Source organism: Puntigrus tetrazona, chromosome 7, assembly GCF_018831695.1.
Source record: "Puntigrus tetrazona isolate hp1 chromosome 7, ASM1883169v1, whole genome shotgun sequence".
NCBI lineage: Eukaryota > Metazoa > Chordata > Actinopteri > Cypriniformes > Cyprinidae > Puntigrus > Puntigrus tetrazona.
This window is the reverse complement of record NC_056705.1, coordinates 2,983,420-3,010,880: the sequence shown is the minus strand read 5'-3', so window position 1 is coordinate 3,010,880 and position 27,461 is coordinate 2,983,420. Positions and strand designations below refer to the sequence as shown.

The following is a 27,461-nucleotide window of genomic DNA, read 5'->3' as shown; positions in this document are numbered from 1 at the left end:
TCTCCGTCTGATTTCGACTCGATGAAATTATCGCTATACTCAGTCACGCGACTGCAGGAAACCATCAACAAAGTACGTGGGCTCCCAGCTTTGGGTGGGACATGCTGTTTGAAGCTATTATTCGGCGTGGTTATCAAGTTCGAGATAACCTTGTATTATTGTATTAATAACGTGGGCATATTAGTATTAGTGTTATTTTGATGACATAACATTAAGACTGCAAGAGCTTTTATTTGTTATAAAAATAATTTTGGAATTGAAGACGTTATAACGTACAAACAAACCCCAAAACAATCACGTGTCTAGCTTGTTACATCATATCTGTAAACAAAAAAGTAGGCTATGGATTGGAGTGTGATAATAAATGTTGTGAAAGGTTAGTTGAAAATATCGAGAATTCTGAAACAGATTTAAAAACTACTTATTATATGAGCAGGGAATACATAAGATGTCTAACCATATGTAAATACACTAAAGATGCCAGTAGTGCTCTAGTAGTTTAAGGTCTGAATGCATTTTTAACAGTTTATGGAAATGGTAAATTCACAACTTTGGAATAATGAATACAGAAAGTGATGCAACCGTTTAACACATTAAAAAGTGTTCATGCTGCCTTTAAGTTGGTGGCAAATTTAGTACCGCTTAAGTTAGTTGAATACATGTTTTAATCAGAACACATTAAAGAATAAAGAAATACAGTACTCAAATGAAGCGGGACATATCTTTTTCACAGGATATAAAATATAGCACTATATTGAAGTTTCAGAAATACAAAAAGAATATAGAATGTTGTTATCTTATTAACAGTCAACTTCACTACCTAAAATAAAAAAGGTTACATATACAAAATATTCTAACAATAACAAAGTAAGTCTAAGGTGATTCTAAAATCACTTTGTCAAGATTTTTCAGTGTGGTTCGGCAACTGTGGGTAAAACTGATATTCTTGATAAGGAGGTGGAGCTGATGGGTCAGGCTGATGTGAAACTGAAGGACCAAATTGATCCGGAGGTCCAGTGTAACTAGGTGGAAAAAACTGACCCCGAGGGGGCCCAGGGTAACTAGATGGAGCAAACTGACCCCGAGGGGGCCCAGGGAAACTAGGAGCGGGAAATTGATTCAGTTGAGGTCCATAATACCCAGGGGCACCAAACTGACCAGGTGGTCCAACATTAAGTGTTGGGGCTTGTGGAGCAATAGCAGGTGGGTTGGGGTACATGTTGCTTCCTGGGGGTTGATTCCAGACTCCAAAGTCACTGTTTGTAGCCCCTGACACAAGCTGAGGAGGAAGAATCACAACTGGAAATTTGATCTCTGGATCTGAGGCATACGGCACATCCAGGTAGACCTAGACATGAAGCACAGATAATGAAAAACAAATTATTTAAATTAAGAACAAGTAATGACAACATAACTCTGTTTAACATAAACAATCAGCGCATCCCTTAATTTAAAACAGTTAACTTGTCATGATCCAACTTTAAATGAAAAATAAAACACAGAGATATGAAATTCTAATGTCTATGCTTCTCACCCTGAGTCTGTACTCAACCTTGAGGATCCTGCAGTTTAGGATAGAGATGGCAAGGCTGGGTGGAATGGACAGCTCTTTGGTGACAGTTTTCCTTGAGTTTGGCTCAATGGGTTCCCCTTCCTCTTTAAACAAGTTGTGTGTGTGAAGTTTCCTCTTTCCTTTGGCAAAGAAACTGTGTTTTTCATACAAGCAGTATTTTGGTTTGATTGCACGGGAAGAACTGTTCTGAACTTCAGCCAAGACTTTCAAGACACAATGAAACAATTCTCCTTTAGCAATATCACTAGAAAATGAAACAATTAAGGTCAAAATTGAAACAGAAATGGTTTAAATAAGGCTTTTTAAATTGCCGCGTTTACAGATTATCTGAAGATTTATTAAACTGAGTTTATTGACAATGGGAGAACATGAACACTATTAGAAATACAATGTTACCAAGGTAGTATCCCATTTTCTCAGTGTTTATGTTCATGGAGACACTCCCAGAGGTGAAAAGTTTCATTTGTTTATCTTTTGTTCCGTACTGAGGTGCCTAAATAAGACAAAACATGTAATACAAATGTCAGAGAACCTCAAAACATAAACAAATGTACGGTAAAGGGATTGTAATCTCACCATTAGTTCGGGATTGGACACATCTGGTCTGGGCATATAGTGAAACTCTGTTTTGCCTTTACTAGAAATACGCATAGATCTGGATAGTTTTGTCTCCAAAGTATAGACAACTTTTCCAACTGAACCTTTGAATGTTGGTGGGAAGTGCCTGTAAAATTTTACAGTCTCATTAAAAGGTTGAAATATATATATATATATATATATATATATATATATATATATATATATATATATATATATATGTGTGTGTGTGTGTGTGTGTGTGTGTGTGTGTGTGTGTTCATATGCATGTATTTAAGATGCAAGAGAGTACTTTAGTTAGTTAACTTTTGACTTTGACTATTTAGTTGCATGGTATTCAGCTTTTTTAAATATGAAAACAACATAAATACATGTCCAAAGCATGTTAAACTTTCTTTCCTTTAACTTACTGTAGAGGCAACTGAAAGGTGAACGGGTAAACATGACGCCCTGGTGCCACAACAGACGAATCTAAGAAGTCCCAATCAAATTAAAGGTCAGATTTTTTTAAAGATCAGTGCATTTCTCAACGCTCTTTTTATTCATCTAATTCCCGAACAGACTTACACGGCTGTCCTGACGGATCTTTCAGCATCTCATTTCCTGCAACATCAAGTTACAGCACAAAACACAACTGGTTAACTTTTAAACCGGTTTCTTTCAACTTGAAAACATATCATACATCAGCTGCAGTTCCTCCTACCGTGTGTTTTGTTCTCCGAAACGAAAAACCTCTGCACGGAATAATACTTCTCCTTGTCCGAGTAAACAATAGTAGTTTTACCGTGACGTTCTGTCCAGCACACCTCAGCTTTCCCTTTAATTTTCACACTGAGCGACTGCATATGTGTGTCTTTGGCTACATCCAGAATCACTTGTCCCGATATAAAATCCCCGCTGGTAAAAATATTGCTCTGATTGATAGGATTGTAAGTAACAGAAATGTTTTTCACAGTGAGGGACATTTTGTCTCCACTATCAGTCTGTATTCCACTGAACTCAGATGAACACTACAACTCACGCAACTGCAGGAAACAATCAACAAATACGTAAGATTCCAGCTGTGGGTGGGACTAGAGCCTACTCGAGGCTATTATTGGGCGTGGTTTACATTTCGGAGTAGGTGAAAATCAGATCAGCCAGATCAAAACCAAGCCGGGATCACATGAGATGGGGAAACAAAATGGGCAAGGCTACAAATTATGCTGCATAAAAACTTCCAAGAATAATAATTTGCTGGCGATAATAATTTGCTATAAAATAAAAATAAAATAAATAATTTCAACTGTACAAAAGATGGGAGCACGCCAGGGGGCTGTTCCAAAAAGCAGATTATGTGAAGTACTCGTGTTTCGTATGGGTATGTTTAAGAGTAAGTAAGCAGATAAAAACGGAGGTAAACCCTCAGGGCGTGCAAGTAACCGTAGCAACTGAAAATAACCTGCTCTAGAGTAAGTTATGTTTCCTGGTTAGCTTACTTCAGAGCTATCAGCGCATGCGTGCGAGCTCTGCTGAAGAGACCGCAGTGTGCCTGACAGGTTGCGCATTATTATATATGATTGCGATAAACTTCTTATATGGTTATTATATTTATTACAACAAATATTAATATGATATATTTTTTTGGCATATATAATCGTTTTCTGTATAAATTACACTTCTATAACAAGATATGTTTAGATTTTATTATCATCTCACTTATCGTGAATCTACATTTTACATGATTTTTAAAAAATAAAAATACCTATATGACTCATTATATAATTAGCATCAAACAAACAATGTAATTCTTATTTTGCGTGGCTTAAAAATTTGTGATTACAAAACCACAAGGCAGGTGGCAATATGCACCAAGCATTTAAATGACCTTTTTAAGAAAAAAAGAGCATGGCGCGCTTTTTCTTAGCGTCGGTTTCCACGGAGACTCGTCGATTCGTTGCTCTGTTGAGAAAGTCTTATGTGTAAACGACATTCTCAAATCTCATTCTGCTTTGTAAGTGGATGGTAAATTAAACTTGCTTTCTGGAACACCCTCCAGACGTATTGTGAAGTAATTAATGAAATCTCAAATGAGAGTGTGAGAATAACTAATAAACAATCCTCTGACTCTGAAATCACATTTTGAGAAGAAGAAAAAAAATAGTAATCTTAATGGCTAAAATTGATTTGCGGATTTATGAGAAAATCTGAAAAATATGGAATATGCCTCTGTAGGACTCCTACATTTTTGCTCTAAGAGTACTTTACAAAGCGCATTAGCAGTGAAACTGGCTCCTAACTCTGTGAAACGGTAGAAGTAGTGAAGAGGACTCCTAGGACTCTAGTGTTGTTTCTTTATGTAGAGGTATTGACTCTAAACATGCTTACTTCACCCTACTGACACTTCCTGTTCATTTACCACTTCCTTTCATCTAAGGAAAATAATTCAAATTTTCAAATTCAAATTCAAATTTTATTTGTCACATACACATACATACATGGTACGACATGCAGTGAAATGTTTTTTACAACCGTCCAGCGTCATCTATAGAAGAAACAAAATATATATCTATATATGTATAAATATAAAATATAAAAATATATATACACGAAGAAGTGTGCAAAGTATAAAAGGTAAAAAAAGAAATAAAATATAAAATATAAGTATAAAATATGGCACCGTATTTAAAAGGTAAAAAATGAGATATGTATAAAATATAAAATATAAATTGGCTGTGTGAATGACCAATGTAAAGGGACTAGTGCAATTTTGTCCAGTGTAAATGTCCAATTGTAAGTGGGTATCTGGGGAAAGAGGGGTGAACATGGGAATCCCGGTGATTAGGTACTGGGTGTTCTCTGGTTCAGACTCCGAATGGCCTGCGGGAAGAAGCGCCTCCTCATTCTCTCTGTGTTTGCCTTCAGGGAACGAAAGTGCTTTCCTGAACGCAGCAGAGAAAAGAGTCCATTGTTGGGATGGCTGAGGTCTTCCACGATCTTCCTGGCCCTGGTACAGCACCGCTTGTTGTAGATGTGCTGCAGCACAGGGAGCTCAGCTGACCGCACCACCCTCTGAAGAGCTCGCCTGTCCTGCATGGTGCTGTTCCCGAACCAGGAGGTGATGTTTCCCGTCAGGAAATTCTCGATGGTGCAGGTGTAAAAGTTCCTGAGCACCTGAGATGGGAGTCTGAGGTCCCTTAAGCGCCTCAGATGGTATAGACGCTGCCGGGCCTTCTTCACCAGGGTGTTGATGTGACAGGACCAAGACAGGTCCTGCGTGATGTGAACACCCAGGTACCGAAAACTGTCCACTCTCTCCACTGGGGTCCCGTCGATCATGATGGGATGGTAAGTAAGAGCGCACCTGCTTCATGCTGAAGTCCACTATTATCTCCTTTGTTTTGCTGACGTTCGGGAGCAGATTGTTCTCCTGACACCATCTCAGAATTATAATAAGGCTATACGTTTACTATTTCAAAAAAAATTGTTAGTAAGCCAAGTGCTATTTTCTGTTGGTTTAAGTCTGTTGGTAATAATTGGAGGAAAGTTTGGGTATTACCTAATAAATATCTCTTCATTACTTGTTTCATATTCATTGTTGTGAATTTAGCAGCAGTAAACCTCTTTTTCCTGTGATATTTACAGAGTTGATATTTATATTTGTACCATTAAGGAAAATACAAACAAAAAAGCTGCAATGTGTATTAGTTTGATATATATAAGATATTGTATTAAGATTTAGCAAGGCCTTTCATTATCCTATATATATTTATATATATCTATATATATATATATATATATATATATCTATATATATATATATATATATATATATATATATATATATATATATATGTATATATATATATATATAGCTGATATGTTTAATATGTATGCTTTGTGAATACGTAAATTTAATAAGAGTGAATTTTTAATGCTATTTTGGAGAATTTAAGAGATAAACTGTATTATTTTGTGGATTGTTTTGTAATAGTTCACTAGATGGCAGTACTCTACATGTGTACCACAGGCCGATGAGTACCATCTATTCTAGTGCAGTGTGTCCCAACCCTGTTCCTGGAGGAACAACAACAATGCACAATTTTTGGATTATCTGACCAATATATTCGAACGTGTACCATATAAGGCATTGCTCAAGTGAAGCTCTCTGAGATACTATAAGATATTATAAAAGACAATGAATGTTCGTCAGAGTAAAACACCATTATTCTTTTTACACAACAAAAGAACAAATTTCATTATTCATCTTGAAATACGTTTTTATGTATAGTCATAGCCTACTTTCTTGTTCAGATTTATCTGCGACAATCTGGCTCAGAAGAACATCCCTCAGGATTTCGCTGGATTAAGGGGGCGTGGCTGCAGTCAGAGCGAAGGTGTTGAGTGGGCGTGGTCATCCAGGTTTCTTCGCTCAGACATCCAGAGAGAGAGAGAGAGAGAGAGAAGAGAGAGGGCGCCTGTTTACTGCGGTCCATCCAATGGTGAGGAGCTGACTGAGTCGCTATGGTGACGAGATTGTTTCGACAGAGGCTGTGATGGGTTGACAGGTGCGTGACAGTCGCGTCTGTGCAAGCATGTACGCCAAAGGCAAGAACAGCGTGCCATCGGATAGTCAAGCCCGAGAAAAGTAAGTTATATTGATCAGGAGGTGGAGGAGCAATTCTCGCGATCACATCTGCAGTCGCACACACATTTAGACAGAGGAGACATATAAGACAGCAGCTGGCGCATGTACTACTGTATGCTTCGCCTCTCAAGTTGCGTGCTTTCTGCATTATGAAAAATATTATTAGATCACTTATTGAATCGTGTGGTCATGTAACATGTGATTTTCAAGAATAGTGCTCGTTGTTGCTCGTTATTTATTATGAGCTGATGCTTTGCGAATATATCATTATGTTGTGACTTTTACATCATTATTAAGTCAACATTTAGTAAATGACACATGAATTTGCAAAAATAATTCAGTAATTAATCGTGTATTAATGTATATTTTTTTTACCTGGAGGTTAAAATACAAGGCTTTGGCTGACTGTGGTAATTAACAAGTTAATTAACATTATTAGTTAATAAAATAAGTTATTAGGGAATTAGATATTTAATTGGTAACAATTCATATGTGAACTAATATATTAACCAGTAAGACTCAATATTAGTTGCTAATCATGAGTAATACATTAATTCACTATTGTCTGTGCTTTAGTTAAGCATGTATCAGCATTAGTGTACACATATTGTAAAGTGTCACCAAATAATTTAGTTTCCTTAATCTTTCTTGAGCAGTCAAGGGCAGAATCGTTTTAACAGCATGTAACTAACTCAAATAGTATGCTTTCTTGTCACTATTTGTAGCTCAGCGTTTTATGCATTTTACATTTGAGTGATCTTTTGGCTGTTTTTCCTTGTCTAAGAAATTTTGACTGGTCAATATACAAAACAAGATCGGTTATGTTGTTCTGTGTTTAATCACAAGGATACTTCATCCTTTCACAGTAATATGGTGGTTGACAAATAGCATGGACAACTTTATTTATGGGCAACTTTTTTTCTTAAATATATTTATTTTCACAATTGAACATCATGTAGCTGTTTTATTCTACATGGACATGCGCCAACGTGTAGTCCTTGCTAAAACCATATTTATAAACAAAATTCATAGTTAAAGATAAAATTAAAGGTGCTAGATAATGTGAGGAGGGTCGTTGTATTGTATGTTAAATGTTGTCAGTTTTTCTGCAAGGCAGTAACATCTTAAATGATGTTTAAATTGCATAGTGCCGTTGGCTATTTATATGTGGTGTCTGTAAACTTTAATTTTAGTCTATTCTCTTTACATTTGAACAGAGTAGAAGTTGAATAATACAACTAAAAAAAATTTAAAAAATGATCTTAAATACCCTGTTAATTGAGAAGATGTTGTGTTGTAAAGATCACCAAACATTGATAAGCTTTGGTCCAATTTGTAGTATTACCCCTACAAGTAACAATTAATAATAGTTTGTGTGCTTTTGGGTTTTACTACATACTATATACATATGGGTCCCAAATTAGCATTTTCCTGATTCCAGAAGAGTAAAATTAGTCTTTTTTGGAGTACATGAAATACCAGCTGCACGTAACCTTATTAGGAACCGTAACGTAATACATTCTTTAAATCTGACCCTTGCTCATGTAAGCGATCTGAGCCATTCAAATCAAAGACATGCAAACCGTCTACTAAAGAAAACATCTGTCACAACAATTCTTCTAACAGCTTTTAGCTCAGCGGAAAATGTATTATAGGATGTTTATCTAAAATACCCCGAAGTTTCTTTTTTTTTTCTCTACAACTCCATGTGCGAACACATATGTGGAATATTCCTCACTTGGAGATTTCAAAACAAAATGATGAAAGAAAATCACCGTGGTGGTTTCCATAGATATCAAATAAATAATTCAGCTGTCATTAATATAACGATTTTATTGATTTGTTTATTTCGCAGTTGTGCGTTTGGCGCAAGCTTTCATTCGAAGCGAATTGCATAGCACTGAAACATTTTGTTAGTTCATGCATTCCCTGGGAGACAAACCCATGACCTTGGCATTGCTATCATCATGCTCTATGCCGTTTGAGCGGCAGAAATGATCTAAATATGTTCTTCTGCTACAAAGTTGATGGTGAATTTTTCAAACATGTGTTATCTTACTATTTTTATTGCGGTGTGGTGAAAAGTGGCATTTGTTCTGCAGTTGTCTTGGGTATGTAAGAGAACGAGTGGTGTTGTCGTTCCTGCTGCTGGAACAGTTTTCCTGCAGAGTGGTTGGCCTCTGATATTTTTCTCCATCATTGATATGCAAGCGGCATCACACCGGCCCTACTGCAAGGTTAAGCAAGCGTGACGGCATGGCTTAGAAACCGGCGAGGAGTCTTTCTCTCTGTCTTTAGCCTGTGTGTTATACAGCCTCTTTTCTCATATCACACACACACACACACAGTCTGCACGGTCCTTTAGTTTTCTCATGTGACCCGTTTGAAATCCAACAAAGTTAAGTGGTTTCTCCATTATTGTCACTTTGGTCTGTTTCTCCTGTAGTTGTAAACTAGACTAAGGGCTTCTGGTAAGCGTGTACGTTAGAAGGTTTTTTTCCAGAACTGCACATTTTCTCCCCGCTTTCATCTGCGAGATAAGCTGGCATTTCCTGTTGTCGTGGAGAAAGGCATTGTTTCTAGAGGTGTTGTGCTGCATGCTTTGGACTGAAACCTTCTGGTTTTTATTCTGCGTTCATACACCTGCTAAAGTCAGACATTAAACGCTTGCTTTGTTGTATTCGCTTTTATAAAATTCTTGACATTTAATGATAAATAAGAAAGAGCTTCCATAAAAGAGCAGAAGAATTTGGGCCCAGTAGGCTGAGGAATGTAGCATTTTCCTGTCCACACAGGATATGAGTTTCATTCCTTACCTTGATGGCCTTTTCCCCTCTAAAATACTGTTGTTGTTCTTTCAGTGTTCCATTTCGCCGGTTTTGATTCAAAAGCTAAGTGGAAGAACTGTCTGTATCATGTCTTTCCTAACAGAATGATTGTTGTCTTTCAACTGACAGCAGTTTTCACACAAATTTAACCAAAAAGAAAAAATCTGCACGATTTACTTAAATAAATCTACTATAAATTTGCACATAACCATTAAAAAGTATAGGATTAGTAAGACGTAAAAAAAAAAAAAATTACCCTTTTACTATGTTTTTCAGCACGGATGCATCAAATTAATCAAAGCATTACAGTATCAAATAAACAGTATCAAATAAATATTCTATTTGATGAAGAATCCTAAAGAAAATGCATCACAGTTTTTTATTAATAAGAACTCTTTATTAATAGTAAGAAATAAACGTCAGTAAACATTACTAATAGCAAGAAATTTTCTTCAGCACCAAATCAACATCTTCAGACGATTTCTGAAAGATCATGTAACACACACTGGCCACACGTAAAAAGGTCACCATTTTACCATTCCCACTAAACGTATACATTAGCAAAGGATTAGTTAAAAATGTCAGGTATACTGCTGAAAGGCTCATGCTCGCAGTTTTGTTAAATAAAATCAACTTTTGTAATTTGCCACGGTTGCAATCTTTTTTTTTTTTTTCTGTTGTCCTCATGTCACTCTCCTGCCTCCTTTTCAGCTCTCATCATTAATCATTTATGAGTTCCTGCTTTTCTGCCTCTGCTCTTCTACCTATCTCTATATTTGTCTTTCTGTGTTCACCCTCTGTTCTCTTTCACTGCACCTAATGTGTCAAACACATACCCATAGACATATTTGTCCCAAATATACAAACACACACAGACAGAATCACCCTCAAACTCCCCGCTCTCTAATGTCTCTTGGGAAATGGGTCTGTTTGTATCTAGCGAGTGCAAGGCAGCCGATGAGAATGTTGTCAGTTCATCTGTAGAACAGGGAAGAGCGCGGTGTTGATGGGATAAGGGCACAGCATGAGGTTAACGACACTGTGCTCATCTCGCCTCTCTTCTGTTCTGTCATTATTATCTCTTCATATCATTTCTGAATGTACATCCAGTATCTTGAGCCGTAGTAAACAATTCTGAGAACATTTTATTATTACTTGATTTATCTGGTCATTTTGTTTCACAAAATAAGTTGAGATGTAGCTGTCGAAGTTATTTATTCAGGCTTATGTTAACTTCATGTTTTGATCAATGGCCCATAAATAGCTACTGAAAACAGAATCAAGCTTGTTATTAAGGTTTACACAATTGGTTATATTAATTATTTTATTATTATTGCGTATATATAACTAAATTACAACTTGCTTGTTGGTTGTTGTCATTTTTATTCTTATATTTATTTAATTAATGATGTTTGCTAAACCTTGATTATTTTTGCCCGTACCGAAATTAAACTTCATCATGTAACTCGACTAGCCTACAGTCATGAATAATAGCTCAAATTGCGTGGCTTGTTGAGAAATGCTGTCACTTATATAGAGACTTATACCTGACTAAGTGAATTTTATCTCTGGGAGATGATAGAAGGAGTGGACAAAAAGTGCGGCTAAGCAGCTACTTAGCAACCACTCAGAAATCCCTAACAACCAATAACAATACCCTGGCAATCATCCACAACACCCTATCGAAGGAAAATGTAAAGAGAACTGGTGAAGTATGCCTGTGCACAGTGTCTTTTAATCTTAGATTCTTGAAAAACTAGTTTCTTTTCTGTTGTAGTTAGAAGAGTTTGGATTCTGCTGAAACGAGAGCACAGCTGGAAAGTTCCTGGTCTCTCCATTTCTCTTTTACTCTTCGTCATTAGAATACAAAAGTTTTCTGACAATCTCAGGAGGATTGATTCTCAAGAGCTCAGGACCCCCTGTCACTCCTCCAGCCTCCAGATCTCCTCCCTCAATCGCACTTACGTTTGATCTTGGTTTGACAGTGTTTCTAAACTCTTCAGCATTTTCCTCTCTTGTACAAACACTGTCTCCTATATAGCGTTGAATGTTTTTCATATTTTTTGTGAGTGCATATGCATTCACATTTGGAGGTTTTTCGGTGCAGGTTTGTATCTGCAGGAACAAGCAGGAGAGTGAATATTTTGTCTGTATGTAAAATATATTTAAATTTGACTGTGTCTGAACTTACAAATTTAATAGGATTGCTGCTGGACTCTGCTGACTCAGACTCACTCATACATTAATAAAGGATTCTTGAAATAATAAAAAAATATCATGAGCTTCATTTGAATGAAATTTCACCAGCATGAAAAAAATCAAACATCATGGCAAATATAGGAAACTTGAAAATATTCATATCGGACTGTGAACTTCAAGTGAAGTGGTGAACTGAAGAGTAATGGAAACCAGCAGATATATTGGATATGTGGAAAGATTCATTCAACACTAAAAAGAAAGTTGCCTTTAAGTCTTCTTAACTTTCTGTCTCTGCAGGTTAGCTCTATATGTGTACGAATACCTGCTACACGTTGGAGCTCAGAAATCAGCACAGACCTTCCTGTCAGAGGTGGGTGAACCCTCTTTTTGCATTATCACCAAGATCTCTGTGACTGTCACTAAAATCCTTCTAAGCACAAATCTATTCAAGACGCTGTAGTTTTAGGAGGTAATGTTTACATGTAGGCCAGTAAACGGCTCTGATGAAACCCACACTGTTCTCTGATCCCAGCTTAATTGAATTACACTGGATACAAAACCACGCTGGCACGAGAAACTGGGCAAACTGTTTCTGTTTAATGGCACGGTCTCATGGAGATGCAGCGGGGGTCTGTAAGCGTATTTACACGGATTTTCATACAACAAAGTATCCACTTGCTCTGCTCCGTAAATTAATGTGGTTTATATTCAACATGACGTTTTAGTTAGAAATAGCTGGTTGTGAAAGGCTTTTGGTGACCCAGTACACAAAGTGGACAATTTGAGATCTATTTGCACTGCAACCACAATACTTCAGAAAGCAAGCAAAGTTTTTACTTTAAAACAGACCCTTCAGAAGAGAGACGCTCAGCGTTAATGACTCGTCATACTCTCAAGCTGCGTTTATATTAGAGATGTTTATATCTGTGTCCGCGACCGCTAGCTTGCCGATGACACGATCGCTGACAAAATACAACTGAACGGTACAAGTCAATGCAGATGAGTGCAGCAGCTCTTTAGTCAAGTAAATATTTGCGAATTACAGAGGAATAAGATCAGATAAATAGTGGAACAGAACAAAGAGAGAAGAGGAAAGAGAGAAAAAGAGACTGGCACAATCACAGAGGTAAAAACACAAAGGCTGGCCCACCACTCAGACGTGAACGTCAACAAGCCAGACACTGCTGTCGTGACTCAGTCCAGCCTCTGTGACTAAGTCAGCCGCCCCGTCCATTGTGGCCGGTTTCCTTTGCGACTCTTGTCTTTTGCCACCCTGCTCATGTAACCAGTTCACGTTGGACGTGGACCCAAAAATAGCCTCAGCTCTCGCGGCAATGCATTGCGATAATGTTGGGCACACCCGTGTTGTTTATGACGGCCGTCGTCAGCGCTTTAATGTCGGTAAACTCATCTCATATGGCCAGTGACCGAAACTGATGATCTCATCGAGACGGGTGCTGTTTTCTGTTCCTGTTTAGTCTATTGAGTTAATAATGAGAAAGGAGAAGGGTTTGCAAACGCTTTAGTGATAACTGACCTTTCCTAAGCACAGCATTTTACTGAACAATCTTACCTTAGCAACTGTCCCCGTCCACCATATTATCAGAGAAGTGTTTGCTCTATTTTTAAATCAGTGGATTTCATGTGTTTTTTGCTTGTATTGAAGACTATTTCGTCAGAAATTGTCGAATAAAATGCTGCTAATAAGCCTCTTTTTAAGGCAAGACACTACAGGCAAAACCTGTAAAAAATTGCTTCCATAACTTGTCTTCTTTTAGACTGGTGGAAATGAAATATACAATGTATGCAGTATGAAGTGTTCATTTTATTGACACTGTCTGTAGATTTCAGTTAAAAGGCACACAGACACACACACACAAAGTCATGGAAATAAGTGCGTAATTTAATTAGAGAATGCCTTACATCCACACATAAACATGAAATAATTTAAATATGAAATTAAAAAACAATTAATGTGCTGCGTTTCGTGTGTATTAATATGCTGCGTTTAATCACCTTTGGAAAGTATAGTGATATCTGTTTATTTAAATCTTTACCCTATTCACCTGCCGTATAGTGTCTTGCCTTAAAATCTCCAGTTCCTTTCTATGACATATTCTGCCAAGGAAAGTAGAGCGTAGTGAAGTGTCAATTGGTTAACAAATTATTAATGAAGTCATAGACTGAGTCACACGGAAACTGTTTCAAACAGATGCCAAGTAACAGTTTTATATCTTAGATTTATTCTGGGCACAGTGTTTGACTCAAAGTTCAGCTCTCCATGGCAGAATTTGCCCTTAATTATGTTTAAATCACAACTGGAGCACAGGTCGACTTGTCACTGAATCTTTATAACTCTTTCTTTGTTCTCTGTTTAACTTGGCAGATCCGATGGGAGAAGAACATAACATTAGGAGAGCCGCCTGGGTTCTTACACTCATGGTGGTGGTAAGGAACTATGCTTGAACATTTCTTTAACACTATTTGGATGTGACTAGTGTGCTAAAAGTATTTTGCGTTACAATTATCAAGATAGTAACTATAGATTAATGGGTTCCCTTTCGGTCACTATGACGTTATGTCAGTGACTGATGTCATGAGGTCCCGCCTGGGAACCTGGGAGTTTAAAAGAAAGGTCCAATGAAAAGGCTCATTCAGATTTCTGCTTCGGAGATGATTGCTTCTAGAGCAACTAAAAAGATTTAAGAAAAAAACGTTGAGAAGAAAACGCACAAGATGTCTATCGCTGCATCAAAGAAGGGGCTATCGTCTTCTTTGGCCAACCAGGATGCTGAGCAGCCCTCCACAGCAGTGGCTTCTCAGTCGGAGAGTTGAGGGCTATGCTCTTTTGGGCCGCTAAGAGCATTGGGCTGGAGGTGATCTCCCCACCTTCTCCCCAGCGTTCGAGGCTGGATGATTGGCTGGATGGTTTCCCAGAGGTGCATCTACAGCTTTTGAGCTGTTCGCTCCTAAGGGAGCAGCTAAGGGGTAAGTTCCCCAGCTGTAGCAAGCGGCTGTGGTGCATTTATGCCCGCAGAACACCGCCACCTGGAGGAATCATCCGCGACTCCCATCCAAAGCCTGTTAACTGTCGTCAGCCCTTTCTGCCAAAGCTTATGATGCTGCGGGCCAGGCCACCTCCTGCCTGCATGCCATGGCTGTCCTGCTGGGTATTTCTAATCTGAGGTTGATAAAGGAGCTGCACATGGCGACTGACTCCGCTCTACGAGCACCGAAAGTCACAGCATGGTCCCTCAGTCAGGTGATGTCCACCATGGTGGACCACGAGTGCCATCTCTGGCTGAACTTGGTGCATACGAGCGTTGTCGACAAAGTTCGCTTTCTCAACGCACCTGTGTCCCAGGCTGGCCTCTTCGGTGACACCTGATTCTACACGGTTGTTATGACATTGCGCTCCACCCCCAGCAGTTGCCTTGGCACCCCTGGTGGGCCCGCTATCTGGCCTGCAGGGCATTTGGATAGTTTCATTTGTCCTGACACATTCTACATCAACTACATAACACAATTTAGATTGTGGCATTTTCCATAAGGACCCCATGATGTCAATCAGTGATGTAACGTTATATTGACTGAATGAAAGGGAATGTCTCAATTCCCTGAAGGACAATACGTGCCTTATGCCAGAATCTTGAACTGTGCTGAATTGTTGGGTTGCTGCTCAGCATAAACCTGAATGAATGGTTGCACGCCACCATCTTATATATGTATATATATATATATATATATATATGTCTATGGGGGAGTGGCTTGGCATGCAAATTCCACTCACCAATTCCCATTGGCCTTTTCTCATAAGCTCAGAGGTGATTGGGTTCCCAGACGGGACCTCATGATGTCAGTAAATGACGTAATGTCACCGATCCCCCCTTCAGGGACCGATGGTTATACAAGTAACCAAGACGATCTCTAGGCAAAGGTGTCACAAATTTTGTATTATAAATCTGTTATTGAATCCTAGCTGAGGAAACCTTTTTTTTCTTTCTTTTTTGTCACTTTATATCATCATAGTGTGACATAAGGCCATGTCTGCAGAATCATATCAATGAATACTTCTACATTATTGCATCTTTGGACCTGGCCAATGTAAGATTAAAAGGAAAGAAGAGCAATACAGGATAACTGGACTAAAAATAACACTACCTTCCAAAGAATCCTGCAGATAATCTTCTTTCAGAAAAGAGGGTGGGTGCTCTGGAAAGAGGGGGAAGACTTTACTGTTTCTGCCTTGGTTACTAAGGCAACAACAAACATAACATTTGTTTGTTTTCGATTATCGTCATTTCTTTGGTTATTGTGTCATAAAGTTCACTCAAATAAAGTCAGTTATGTCTGTGAATATACAAAACTAAATGTGTATCAGTATATTGGATCTCTGAAATGGCGCCTCTCAGACAAGGCGGCAACAAACTACACAACTCAACTAGACCTTGCCCCCTGATATTTTTTGCGCATGCCTTGGGGGTGATTTATTTAAATACGGGATATTGTGGCGTGCACATTCCCAGAAGTAAACTGAAGACTGCATTTGAAGTTCTGAAACAGAACTTACTCATAAAGAGAAAAAAACCCTATATAATTGACTTTGTATTTTGTAATTTTGCACATTTTATAATGCACAAACAGAAACAAAAGTAACCCATTAATATAATATGATATAATTAGTGCTGTTAAATGATTAATTGTGATTAATCACAACCAAAGTTTTTGTTTGTATAATATTTGTGTTTTGTGATCACTGCGATTAATCATTTGTAAGCACTTAATATATAACATAACATAACATAATATATGGAAATTAATTCAGTAAGGTGAGGATCGTGGCTGTTCTGAGCAGCTGTTATCAGATTCTCCAAATTGTTTCCATTAAAAAAAAAACCTTCACTGTCAGTTTTGATCAATGGAATGCATTCTTGCTGCATACAAACAGTATAACAAATAGTTAATAAAAAAAAACTAACACAAACACATGAGAAACCCTAAAAGAGAGGAACCCCAAGTTAGTTAATATTAGATGCGCTGTGATTTTTACCAGGTTTATGCAAAAACACAGACATATTTAATTCTAACGGTATAAAAACCTCACAATGCATTTTGAAACAAACATTTCCTCAGGGAAAAACAAACCCCATCCAAATAGGGCTTTAATTAACTGAGAACGATCATTTATTCTCAGACTGCAGTAACAGTCTTTTTTTTATTATATATTGTACATCTTTTATTGCAGTGTTTTCTGGGACCTCTACTGTGCTGCTCCTGAGAGGAGAGAAACATGTGAGCACTCAAGTGAAGCCAAAGCTTTTCATGACTATGTGAGTATAAATGCGTGCACTTACAATGAGTATAATCACAATTTGGTGCAGGAACCAAATTTTTATTGGCTGCTGAAAGCACAAACCCAATTTCTAAAGATGAAATTAGGGAGATATTTAGAACCACTAATAAACCGGTGAATACATTTTAGTGTTATGTACTATAAACAAAAGCGGTATGAAACGCCGACTTGTAGACCAGTAGTTACAGCTGGTCTCTGGAGAAACCTTGCAGGGTAATTGTGAGTGAGTGTACAGCTCATAGAAGCAGAGCTAAGGTGAGCAGGAGGGGAATGGAAAGCGGGAAGGATGATAAATTGGTGGTCCGTGCTGGAGGCATTAGCAATGATGTCATACATTTGCGGTCATCTTGGCTAGAGGGAGGAGGACACCTTGACCTATCCTGAGTATGAAGGAGAGAGAGAAATAGGGATGCATATGGAGGGAGCGACAGAGTGTGATTAGATTAAAGCCTTGCCTATAAGAAATAACGACTCATTTGGATTAGGTCAAAATCAGCATAATAGCCTCATTGTTCGTCTAATACCTTGATTAAAATCACAACAACTCCACCTACAAGTCAGGTACCTATTTGTCAGCCACAGATTATGTAGACCTCTCGAGCAGAATCACTAAGATTAACTGCTGACCAGGCGCAGCTCATTAAGATAAAAGCCTTCACTTTTAGTTCATGCTTCAATCATGTGAAGTGCCACACTGAGTCTCATTCATGCATGAAATGTTAAAGATACGTCATTAAACCATGAAATACTTTAAAGTGATCTACGATCATGGCTACAAGGCGTTTAACAGGTTTCATTAAAGTAAGCTATAATTCATTTTTACAGAGGTGTTTGCATTTCAATCAGTCTATAGGTTCATAAAGGTATATAGAATTAAATTGATACAAATGTTATTAAATTGCTGCATTTAAAGTGATAGTTTGCCTGAAAATAAAGTTCTGTCATCATTTACTTAGTTGGTTTTAGCTGTCGAACACTCAAGAAGATATTCTGAAAAATGTTGTTAAACACTGAACAGTTAATGGTATGAAAATACTATGAAAAAAATATGGAAATTAACAGCTACCGTTGTGTTGTTTCTGTGTGTGGGTTTTTTTCCGCCAAAGCAACAGCAATGATTATACATATAATCATATACATATAATCAACACATATTTTAATATTCTCACATCCAAAATGGAAGTAACTAAATCTTGAAGAATGATCCAACGATTCGCCCCATATTGATTTTCATTGTTTAACAGGCATTTTTAGCATTGAAATATTGTCTGCTGTGCCGTAAGAGCTCTCTTTAGATTATCCTCCCCTGCCTAAATAATCATATTCCATTTCCCTGGCAAACATAAACACACTCTATTTTTACCCACTCTCCCTCATTGTGTGTACCCCTACCCCTCTTTTACCTTTCAGTCATTTAACATGCATGGAGTGAAGTCTGAGACTTCTAAGAAAAAGGTGATTTTTGTCATAAAAAAAACAGCATGCGTGATTGTTATCCCACCTGTAACTTTAATTTTACTGGAAACAAAAATAACTCAAAATATATAGTAACCGAAGGTCTGGCGACGCGAGGCTACCTGATGACAAACACACTAAAACCTAAATGTGAAATGTTTTTTTACAAATATTTTTCCAAATAGAAATTCATGACCCAAAACTTGATGTTATTCCTGTAAGCACAGAATATATAAAGTAATGTGGTGGTCTGTAGTTTGTAGCTAAAACTACAAGTGATTCTATTAATCAGCACCATTTAATAAATCAGCAAATCCTGGGCATATTTGGTTCCGAGTTCTGATAAGCCTTTAACACAATGTCTTTACATGAACATCGTTCATATTCCCTGTGTTCTCCTGTCTGGCTTAGGGCTAGTCTCATCTGCGCTTTCATTTTCTTTGTGTTCACACAGAGTAGAACACAAACAGCAGCAAATTAAACATGAGAGAAAGAGGGGAAGCATGGCAGCATGAAATAGCTTATAATATTATGCAGCCTATTCGAGCATGTTAATGAAGATTTTCACCCCTGAACGGAGAGAGATATTTCACACAGTGTACCCACATTCAGATTTTAGATTATTGCTGCCACACTGAATAGTGTAGCCTACATGTGATTTTTTGATCTCTGTTTATCTTAAATGTTTATCTCCAAACCTAAAATCTTTGGACGATCAATGCTTTGGTTGTTTTTACTTTAAAAAGCGCGAGGGCCAGTGTGAAAGGCGATCGGCGTGACGATTGGGAGAATCCTTTTATCTGTATTGTGTATTTAATTCCAATATGGGCTGATGCACACAATCTGAGCCAGGGTACTTTTACACACAATTGAATTCGTATGCATACACTTATTCTCAGAGGTTCCTGTAACGTCTGGCTGGCTGTGTTCCAGAGGCCGAGAGGTGGATTCAGCGAGTTAGCAGCTGGGATGGGTGTTCATTGTGGGTTAACCGGAAAACACTGTTGTCCTGAAGTAACCCCCTCAAACACGCACTGGTTGGTTAAAGCTTGCCATCTGTAAAGCAGAAAATGTTTCCAGCAGAGAGAGACAGCGGGAGAGGAGATGTGGCGGGGATGACCTCATCACTGCATTAGATTAGACTGCAGATATTGTGGGAAAGGTTTCCTGGTGGTTATAGGACTGCATCATTACCCAGGAGGCCTCTGGCTCCAACACACAACCAGTCCTCCAAGTTGTCGTTCTGAATCTGATGCAGTGCTTTAATGGGTTGTTAACACAGAACGCGTTTTGAAAAAATAGTTTTTGTAAGCTTTTTTTTAACTCGAGTGCTGTATTTTTGGAATGCTGCAAAAGACATAAACTCGGTAGTGAAATACGCTGGCTAAGCATGTGTTTACACAGAAAAACAACAGAAAACTGACAGCGGAATGCAAATACAATGCTAATGGCCCCATATAAGGTCACTGTCACTGTGATTTCTAGGCCACGTGCAGGCACAAAGAAAGTTGCCAGTTGCTTTGTTTTTGCTCCACCAATAAAATAGTCCCAACGCAGATTTCATAGCAGAATAAACTGTTGAGATTTCAAGCATCGATTAGCATTCCTCAATGAATAAGTGTTGCTGAAAAATTAAGCTAAGTGAAAGATTCAGTGACTCACTCATAAACACAAGCTGCATCCCAATTCAGAGATTGAATAAGTGTCGCCGAAAGAATCGGTTGAGTGAAAGATTCAGTGACTCGCTTATAAACACAAGCTGTGACATACCTTTTATAGATAGTTTCTACTTTTTATTAGTACAAAAATAAAGGATGCAGCCCCTGAAATGGGGAGCAGCTACATACAGTTTTCTGTTCAGTTACTGAATGAATCAAAGTTTTGTAAAAAAACATGATTCAATGATTTACTGATTAAGTAAATACTGGTGGCCACCTGCTGGTGTAAGGACGGAGCAGGCTATAGCTGTAAATTTCTCCACGACAAATCACAATAGATCCTGTCATTAAGTGTGAAAAAGTAACAGTCCCATATTTTATTTGGAACATGATACGATATATAACTACCTTATACCCTATAAATCAACATCTAGCTGATCATTGTTTTGTTTTAGGGTACAGCTTTTCTTGATTTCTATTTGGTGTGCACAAGACGTGTCCAATGGTATCATAGGGGATGAATAGATGTGGGGAGCAAGGGATAGATCGATAGAGAAGGGCTGATTTCAATACATGAATGTCTCAGTCTCTCTAAGTCAACTTTGGATTGTTTGGTTAGTTACATGAACTGAATTCCAGTTTTCCTTTACCACGTTCATCCTTCAAATAAGGAGTTCTTACAGACTGTATCTAATGTTTTCTGTTTCTCTGGGTAGATTTATTTCTCTCTCTGAGTGTGAGGAATATGGATGTTGTCCTGATGCAGCTGATGAGAAAGTCTAGACAAAGGGACTTGCCATTCTACCCACGTTTCTCTAATGAGTAGAGAAATGAGTCTCTCTACCCAGCCAGCCACTGGAGGAATCTCTTTCACACACACACACACACACACACACACACACACACACACACACACACACACACACACACACACGCACACACGCACTGCCTCCTTATTGCAGACAGAAGGAGCAAATCTAATAAATATGGAAATGTATGAACTTAGAGACGGAGCGAACTGCTGCAGGCTTAAACTTTAAAAAATCTGGAACATAGTGACTGTGTATATACTTTAGCTGTTTCTTTATGAAGTAAGAAAAGGAACATTAACAATTTACATTTAGGATAAATAACTTCCATCGCGCTTGTACGTATAATATACATTTTTTAATAATTGTGACTTGTCATGTCTGGACTTCTGAGTAAGAGAAACAACATTCACATTTAGATTGACTGTCTGTATCATATTTTTTTTTTTTTTTTTTTTGGGGGTGAAATACAATATGACCAAGACGTATTTTTTAGTTATTTACTAATAAGTACAGTAGAGTACAGACAGCTTTCATTAACTACTGGGGTTCACAGCTCTGGGTCGGTCAGATAACCGCTGTGTGTGTATGTAAGGAGCAAACAGGGAAAGCAGTTGCTTCTGTTCAATTTCCAACGAGTAGAAAGACTAAACCAGCGAAACTGTAGTACATCAACACTAGTGCTGTTAATTATTCAGTGGACAAAATGTGTTTGCCAGAAGGGGCAACTTCTCAGTGTCCATGTCTTCCCACTGTTTCATATTTCCTCTCGTTGTCCAAGCCTTGGGTTAGAGTATATATGCATGTTATTGCTAGAGCAGGTAATATCAGACGTGAAGCTCTGCAAATACAATTCTGCTGCAAATAGATTTATTTCAGAAATACCTTATGCCCGTTGTACTTAATGTGTTTACAGTGTACCTGTGTTTATAGTGCAGTGACTTTTTTGTGACTTTGCAGGGTACAATAACTTGTCTGGACATAAAAAAGAGCAGTAAATATTATAAAGTGCTGAATTTCGCTGCTTGTTCATTGCGCTGGTCTGCAAAATGTCTTTCATTTTCAGGTTATTTATAACATGCATGTGTTTTTGTCAAAGTGATATGATATTTGAGGATATATTCATCCTTTTGTGTCTTTCTTTGTTTGTGTGTTGTGTGTGTGTGTGTGTGTGTGTGTGTGTGTGTGTGTGTGTGTGTGTGTGTGTGACCTGTAGAGTGCAGCAGCGACACAGAGTCCAGTGATTGGAAGTCCTCCTGGAGACAGTATGCCTTTGCCTCCGGGATTTTTTCAGGTACACACACACAATTTTATGTGTATTTTTATGTGAAGTATTGCATTGAAACAAAAGGTTTCTCACTAACCTCATTCGAAAAAAAAAAAAACAATTTCAGATTCTTTTTTTTTTGGCTAATGAGTGTCCTGTCTTGACTAGCATATGTATCAGTACTGATCTCATACATTGTTTTTAACTCACAGATATTAAATAGATTTTAACGCCATTTTATTGAAATGTCTTTTTCATAAAGGTCATTGAATGACAGTGCTTTTTTACCTGTCTGAAACACAGCAGAAGAGCTGTAGGTAGAAATAAATCCAGATAGTAGTGGGAAATTCGTTTCTTCCTCTGCGAGTGACAGTTGAACCGGGAGAAATGTGCTGAGTCAGGAGAGATTATGAATGAATGGGCAATTAAATATTTATTCAGGCCGAGAAAACTGTATGTGGATGTCTGTAGCAGCAGATTATGCAATGATTTCCACACTTTCATTTTTTTTAATTGGAAAGAGGAGACTTGTGTCTTTTCAATTATTTGTTTAATTATCTGTTATAATGTGTTTTATTTGAAGTAGGATTTGGGGTGCGTAAATACTGGACTGTGTGTACGTCAGAGATAATGCACCAAAACATACATTGATTAACTGTCAGCAGGCAGTCTGAGAGCTGCTGTACTGCCTGATGTGTATTGACAATCACTCATTGACAGTCTTAAGCTCAGATTCCCGTAGAATCCAGCCGTCAGCTCTAACAATACTCTCTTCAGTTGCCCTCTCCAACTCACACAGTTTGATCCCGGTTTATTTTAACCAGCCCTCTGCGATATCAGCTTTAAACTTCACCAATATACAGTGTCTGTCGAAATATAGCACTTTCGTTTGTACTGAAGTCAGTGTGAATTGCTGTTTGCGACACATTTTGTGTCATGTACCGCACACAAATAAGGGTGTTTAAAAGGTTCTTTAAAGAATCATCTCTTTCTTACTTTTTTTATAATCTGAAGAACCTTGTTTTGCCACAAAGAAACAGAAAGGTGCCTCATATGTTAAAGGTTAAAGACAAGAAATGCTGTTCTATGGCATCATGAAATGCCTTTTTTTAATGGTGTATAACTATTTGATGATAAATAAAAAGGTTGAGAAAAGTGTAGTAACCATTGTAGTAAGTTGCTGTAACCATGCTTTTCCTGTCTTTACACTGAGGTACGAATTAAAGCCACAAATGTTGCCAATAAAATTGTAAATTTGAACGTTTAACGTGAGACTGAATTAAAGATGTAAAATACAATGTTGCAGTGTTGCCATCTGCTGGTGTGATTTATGGTGACATTCAGAAGAAAACAAAATGCTCTGGGTTGCGGGGCTGGATGAACCATGAAAATTGTTGAGCGATGTAGACTGTATTTATTAAGTGTACTCTGTCCTTGTGTTTCCTCAGCAGTTTATGTCTCCTCGATACCCAGCTGGGCCCAGAGGTTCTCTCAGAATACCCAATCAGGTATTTATATATATTCTGCTTTCGAGGTTTAAAGGTTTCTTTCGTGCGTGATAATGACTGATACTTGATTTGAGCAGGCTTTGGGACCTGGGAACCAGCCCCTCCTACCCAGTGGGATGGATCCTACTAGACAGCCAGGTATTTAAAACGCTAACGATTCAGCACCTACCCTTTGCGTGTGTGTTTTGGATCATTTTATTATTACATTTAAATCTAACAAAATTTACAGATATCCTCCCAAATTCATAAGAATTGTGTCTGTGGATTCTGTTAACCGCCGTAATAACACATCGGACTATAAAACATGAAACTGCTCTGATTTCCCATTTGTAAGGCCATCCCAACATGAGTGGGCCCATGCAGAGGATGGCCCCTCGGGGAATGGTTCCTATTGGACCACAGGTGAGTCCTCCATGGGAAAACAGATAAGTTTGTATAAGAATGTTACAGTGTTCACAAACTTTTATGCATTATTGTGTATAATTGGTGTTCCAGAATTATGGTGGGGGGATGAGACCACCCCTGAATGCCCTAGTGGGACCCGGGATGCCTGGGATTAACATGTAATTGTATTCACATTACAGTTTATTATCATTACATAAATATTCCAGCAATTATTAAAGCTGCAGTCCGTAACTTTTTTGGGTTAAAAACTATCCAAAATCTGTGCTGTCCAATCTTTACTATCCAGCAATGCTGATGTTGTTAACATTAATAATTTGAGAAAAAAGTAATTTAAAAGTGATATGACTTCTATTATAATACAGTATGAATTCAATTTAAACTAAATATGACATAGAGCATAGAACCTTTATTAACAAAACTAATAAGAAATACACCATGCTATATGCCTAATGCAAAATAACAAATAACCAACACCAAGTTTAAACAGGTATACAAATATTTTAAAAGGTGCTTTTTGAAACTGTTCTGTCATCATCTTTTCTTTTTCGCCTCACTCTTCTTGCCAGTGAGCTCGACTCCTCGTGTGATAAATGAAACCTGATCTGTGCGTGACTGTGGGTCGTTTGGTGCGCTTCATTGAGCATCCACGTTCAGATTTAATTGTCTGTTCTCTCATCAAACTAAATGTTTTTTTTTATATATAAAAAAACCAAACGATTTAACCGTCTATTGCAGCAAGCCTAATCCCAAAACATACTCCTTAAAACATTAATTCCATCCGAGCCGGAGCACAACCCATGCAATAGAAATAATTCCCCAATAAACTGCAATTCCAGGTTTTCAAACAGATATGGCGACAAAAGAGGCAAAACGTACGGATTGCAGCTTTAAAGGATAATCTACCCAAAATGAATATTCTGCGGTCATGAATTCGAATTATTGTACTGAATCTTTGTTGGCAAATAATGTGGGTTCTTCTTGACATTCTGTGTATAAACAAAAAATACAATGGAAGTCAATGGGAACCACAACTGTTTGGTTACCAACATTTGTAAAATATCTTCTTTCATGTTTTCATTTTTGGGTGGACTATCCCTTTAAGTCAGAATCCCTATCGTACATCTGTATAACATGCTTTATACTGTAGAAGTCGTATAACGCTGTGTATTTCTGTTTGCTGTTGTTTAAAGGGGTCCTGCAGGAGGAAGACCATGGCCAAATCCACCAAATAACAACTCGGTTAGTTTTCAACATGACCTACAATGAACTGATCTTGTATCCTGAATGTTATAAATACTAGTAATTTTTCCCTGTAGATCCCCTATTCATCTGCATCTCCAGGCAGTTATTCGGTAGGTAATCTGACATTGTTTAAGTTTTCTCGTTTGTTTTGTTACCTTTTCTGAGGTGATTTCGGGTAACCCAGTCCGGTCATTTGAATAAGCAGAATCAGTGTGTTTGTAGGGCCCCCCAGCAGGAGGTGGCCCTCCGGGAACACCCATCATGCCTAGTCCAGCAGGTAACAAACACTGAACCAGTCTGCACAATACCACAAAGTCCACCGACGGACTCTACACCGTCGTAGAAAAACAAAAGACTTATCTCAAAAGCCTTGTTTATGGTTTCCAACGCATCTCGATTAGGTCAAATTTGCAAAGACAGCAAAGCGTTCTTTACGCATGCCATCATTTATCTTGTCTTTAGCTGAAAATGACCTGCTAATGTGTGACGTGCAATTACATTACTTTCAGAGTCAAACAACTCAAGTGACAACATGTACAGCATGATCAGTTCAGTCCCTCCAAATGGAAACAGAGCGAACGTGAGTCTTTGTAGTTTCTTAAATATTTGCACGTAAAGTGTATTTGGTTTTGTTATGAGATTTTTCCTTTCAGTTTTCATTAGGTTCAGGTTCCGATGGCCCAATAGGCAGCATGGCAGGCATGGAGCCTCATCATATGAATGGTTCATTAGGTAAGAGAGATTTAACTCAACACAATGTCAGATATATATATATATATATATAATCCATTTACGCATGGGATACTCTAAAGCCTTTTCCTTTTCCCTCCATTCAACAGCAGGATCTGGTGACATTGAAAGCCTCCCAAAGGTATGGGGCATTTCCGTACGGTTTTGACAGACATTTAAACAGTGACGACTACTTCTCTGAAATTCATTTGTGGTTTCTGTCTTCAAACTCAATGTTGAAATTCATCAGAGCTCTCCAGGGAACCTCAGCATGAATAATCAGCCTGGCACACCAAGAGATGATGGAGAAATGGGAGGAAACTTCCTCAACCCATTTCAAAGTGAAAGTGTATGTATGCAGAAATCCTTTTCTCTATAGGATCGAATGCGTTAAATAGAGCTGAAGCCGTCATTCAAAATACCTTACTATCTTGCAGTATTCTCCAAACATGACAATGAGCGTGTGAAAGCACAGCAAAGGAGCTGTTTTCACCGTGTTCAGCAAAAAACAGGATCTTTCTACTCATTTTGTCTTTTGGTGAACTATTGTGAATTACAGTAACGTCATCCTAAACTAAATCCGAATAAAAGCCACGAAAAGAAGCTGAAGACACCCAGAAGAAGCTTTCACACTATTTTATGTTGTTGTTGTTGTTGTTGTTGTTTTTGTCATTCCATTGTTAATATTGTCCTGTCTCCCGTTTGGATTCACACAGGGCTCAATCCATTTTTTAATTATTGAATCTTTCCGCAAGTTTTTGTATGTACCTTTTTATGTACGTTTTGTTGTTTTTTTGCAGCATAGCTGATACCAAAACGGCTGTCCCTTAATAAATTTCTCCATTTTACGATGCAGCATAATTTATACAGTTAAACACCGTTGACAATGATGGATTAGCAGAAAGTTTTTTTTTGTTTCTGAGTGAATTAAAGGCATTTCAAGGCCTTCCGTTTATTGCGTTGAGTTAAAGGATTTGATCAGACAAAAAAAATCACCCTTTATCAAACACATTGTTTTTAGGCAAACCAAAGGTTGTCTTAATTTAATTTTTGCTCCGGAATAACACAGATGTACAGTATATCCCAAAATGTAATGGACTTATCTAAAACGATTTAAGACAGACAGATTTCTTGTCATGTTGGATTTGTTCTTGTAAATACAGCTATCTGTAAAGAATTTGGATATGCTGATATAAAAATCATTTTCACCA

At 37.9% G+C, this 27,461-nt stretch overlaps 2 protein-coding genes across 5 annotated transcripts; one reads left to right on the top strand and one right to left on the bottom strand.

Annotated features, from left to right (window-relative positions):
* The first annotated feature begins 13 nt into the window (after positions 1–13).
* Positions 14–27,461, top strand: ssbp2a (single stranded DNA binding protein 2a). Of its 4 annotated transcripts, none has more exons than XM_043243857.1 (19): positions 14–72; positions 2,586–2,666; positions 6,464–6,797; positions 12,122–12,194; positions 14,211–14,272; positions 17,070–17,154; positions 22,316–22,393; positions 23,818–23,874; positions 23,952–24,012; positions 24,209–24,276; positions 24,370–24,437; positions 25,470–25,518; positions 25,596–25,631; positions 25,744–25,798; positions 26,031–26,101; positions 26,175–26,253; positions 26,361–26,392; positions 26,501–26,599; positions 26,688–27,461. In XM_043243857.1, exons 3-19 carry the CDS (start codon positions 6,745–6,747, stop codon positions 26,715–26,717), a joined length of 1,056 nt encoding a protein of 351 aa, XP_043099792.1. In that variant the 5' UTR covers positions 14–72; positions 2,586–2,666; positions 6,464–6,744; the 3' UTR covers positions 26,718–27,461. The 4 variants fall into 4 exon arrangements, with proteins under 4 accessions (XP_043099792.1, XP_043099791.1, XP_043099788.1 ...); XM_043243856.1 differs by having other exon boundaries at positions 23,815–23,874; positions 26,364–26,392; XM_043243853.1 differs by having other exon boundaries at positions 23,815–23,874.
* On the bottom strand, positions 212–3,207 carry zgc:110626 (uncharacterized protein LOC550588 homolog). The gene is made up of 7 exons (XM_043243858.1): positions 2,874–3,207; positions 2,738–2,773; positions 2,581–2,641; positions 2,150–2,297; positions 1,970–2,066; positions 1,535–1,803; positions 212–1,348 (listed from the first exon to the last, which is right to left on the bottom strand). Exons 1-7 carry the CDS (start codon positions 3,133–3,135, stop codon positions 899–901), a joined length of 1,323 nt encoding a protein of 440 aa, XP_043099793.1. The 5' UTR covers positions 3,136–3,207; the 3' UTR covers positions 212–898.

Bases quoted from the DNA above. Each gene is read 5' to 3' on its own strand.
- ssbp2a (XM_043243853.1), top strand. From the start codon at position 6,745: ATGTACGCCAAAGGCAAGAACAGCGTGCCATCGGATAGTCAAGCCCGA. The intron at 14,273-17,069 runs GTAAGGAACTAT...CTTTTATTGCAG, and splicing joins TTCTTACACTCATGGTGGTG to TGTTTTCTGGGACCTCTACT. The intron at 23,875-23,951 runs GTATTTATATAT...TGATTTGAGCAG, and splicing joins CTCTCAGAATACCCAATCAG to GCTTTGGGACCTGGGAACCA.
- zgc:110626 (XM_043243858.1), bottom strand. From the start codon at position 3,135: ATGTCCCTCACTGTGAAAAACATTTCTGTTACTTACAATCCTATCAAT. The intron at 2,774-2,873 runs GTAGGAGGAACT...TTGATGTTGCAG, and splicing joins TTCGGAGAACAAAACACACG to GAAATGAGATGCTGAAAGAT. The intron at 2,642-2,737 runs GTAAGTCTGTTC...GGGACTTCTTAG, and splicing joins AGATCCGTCAGGACAGCCGT to ATTCGTCTGTTGTGGCACCA.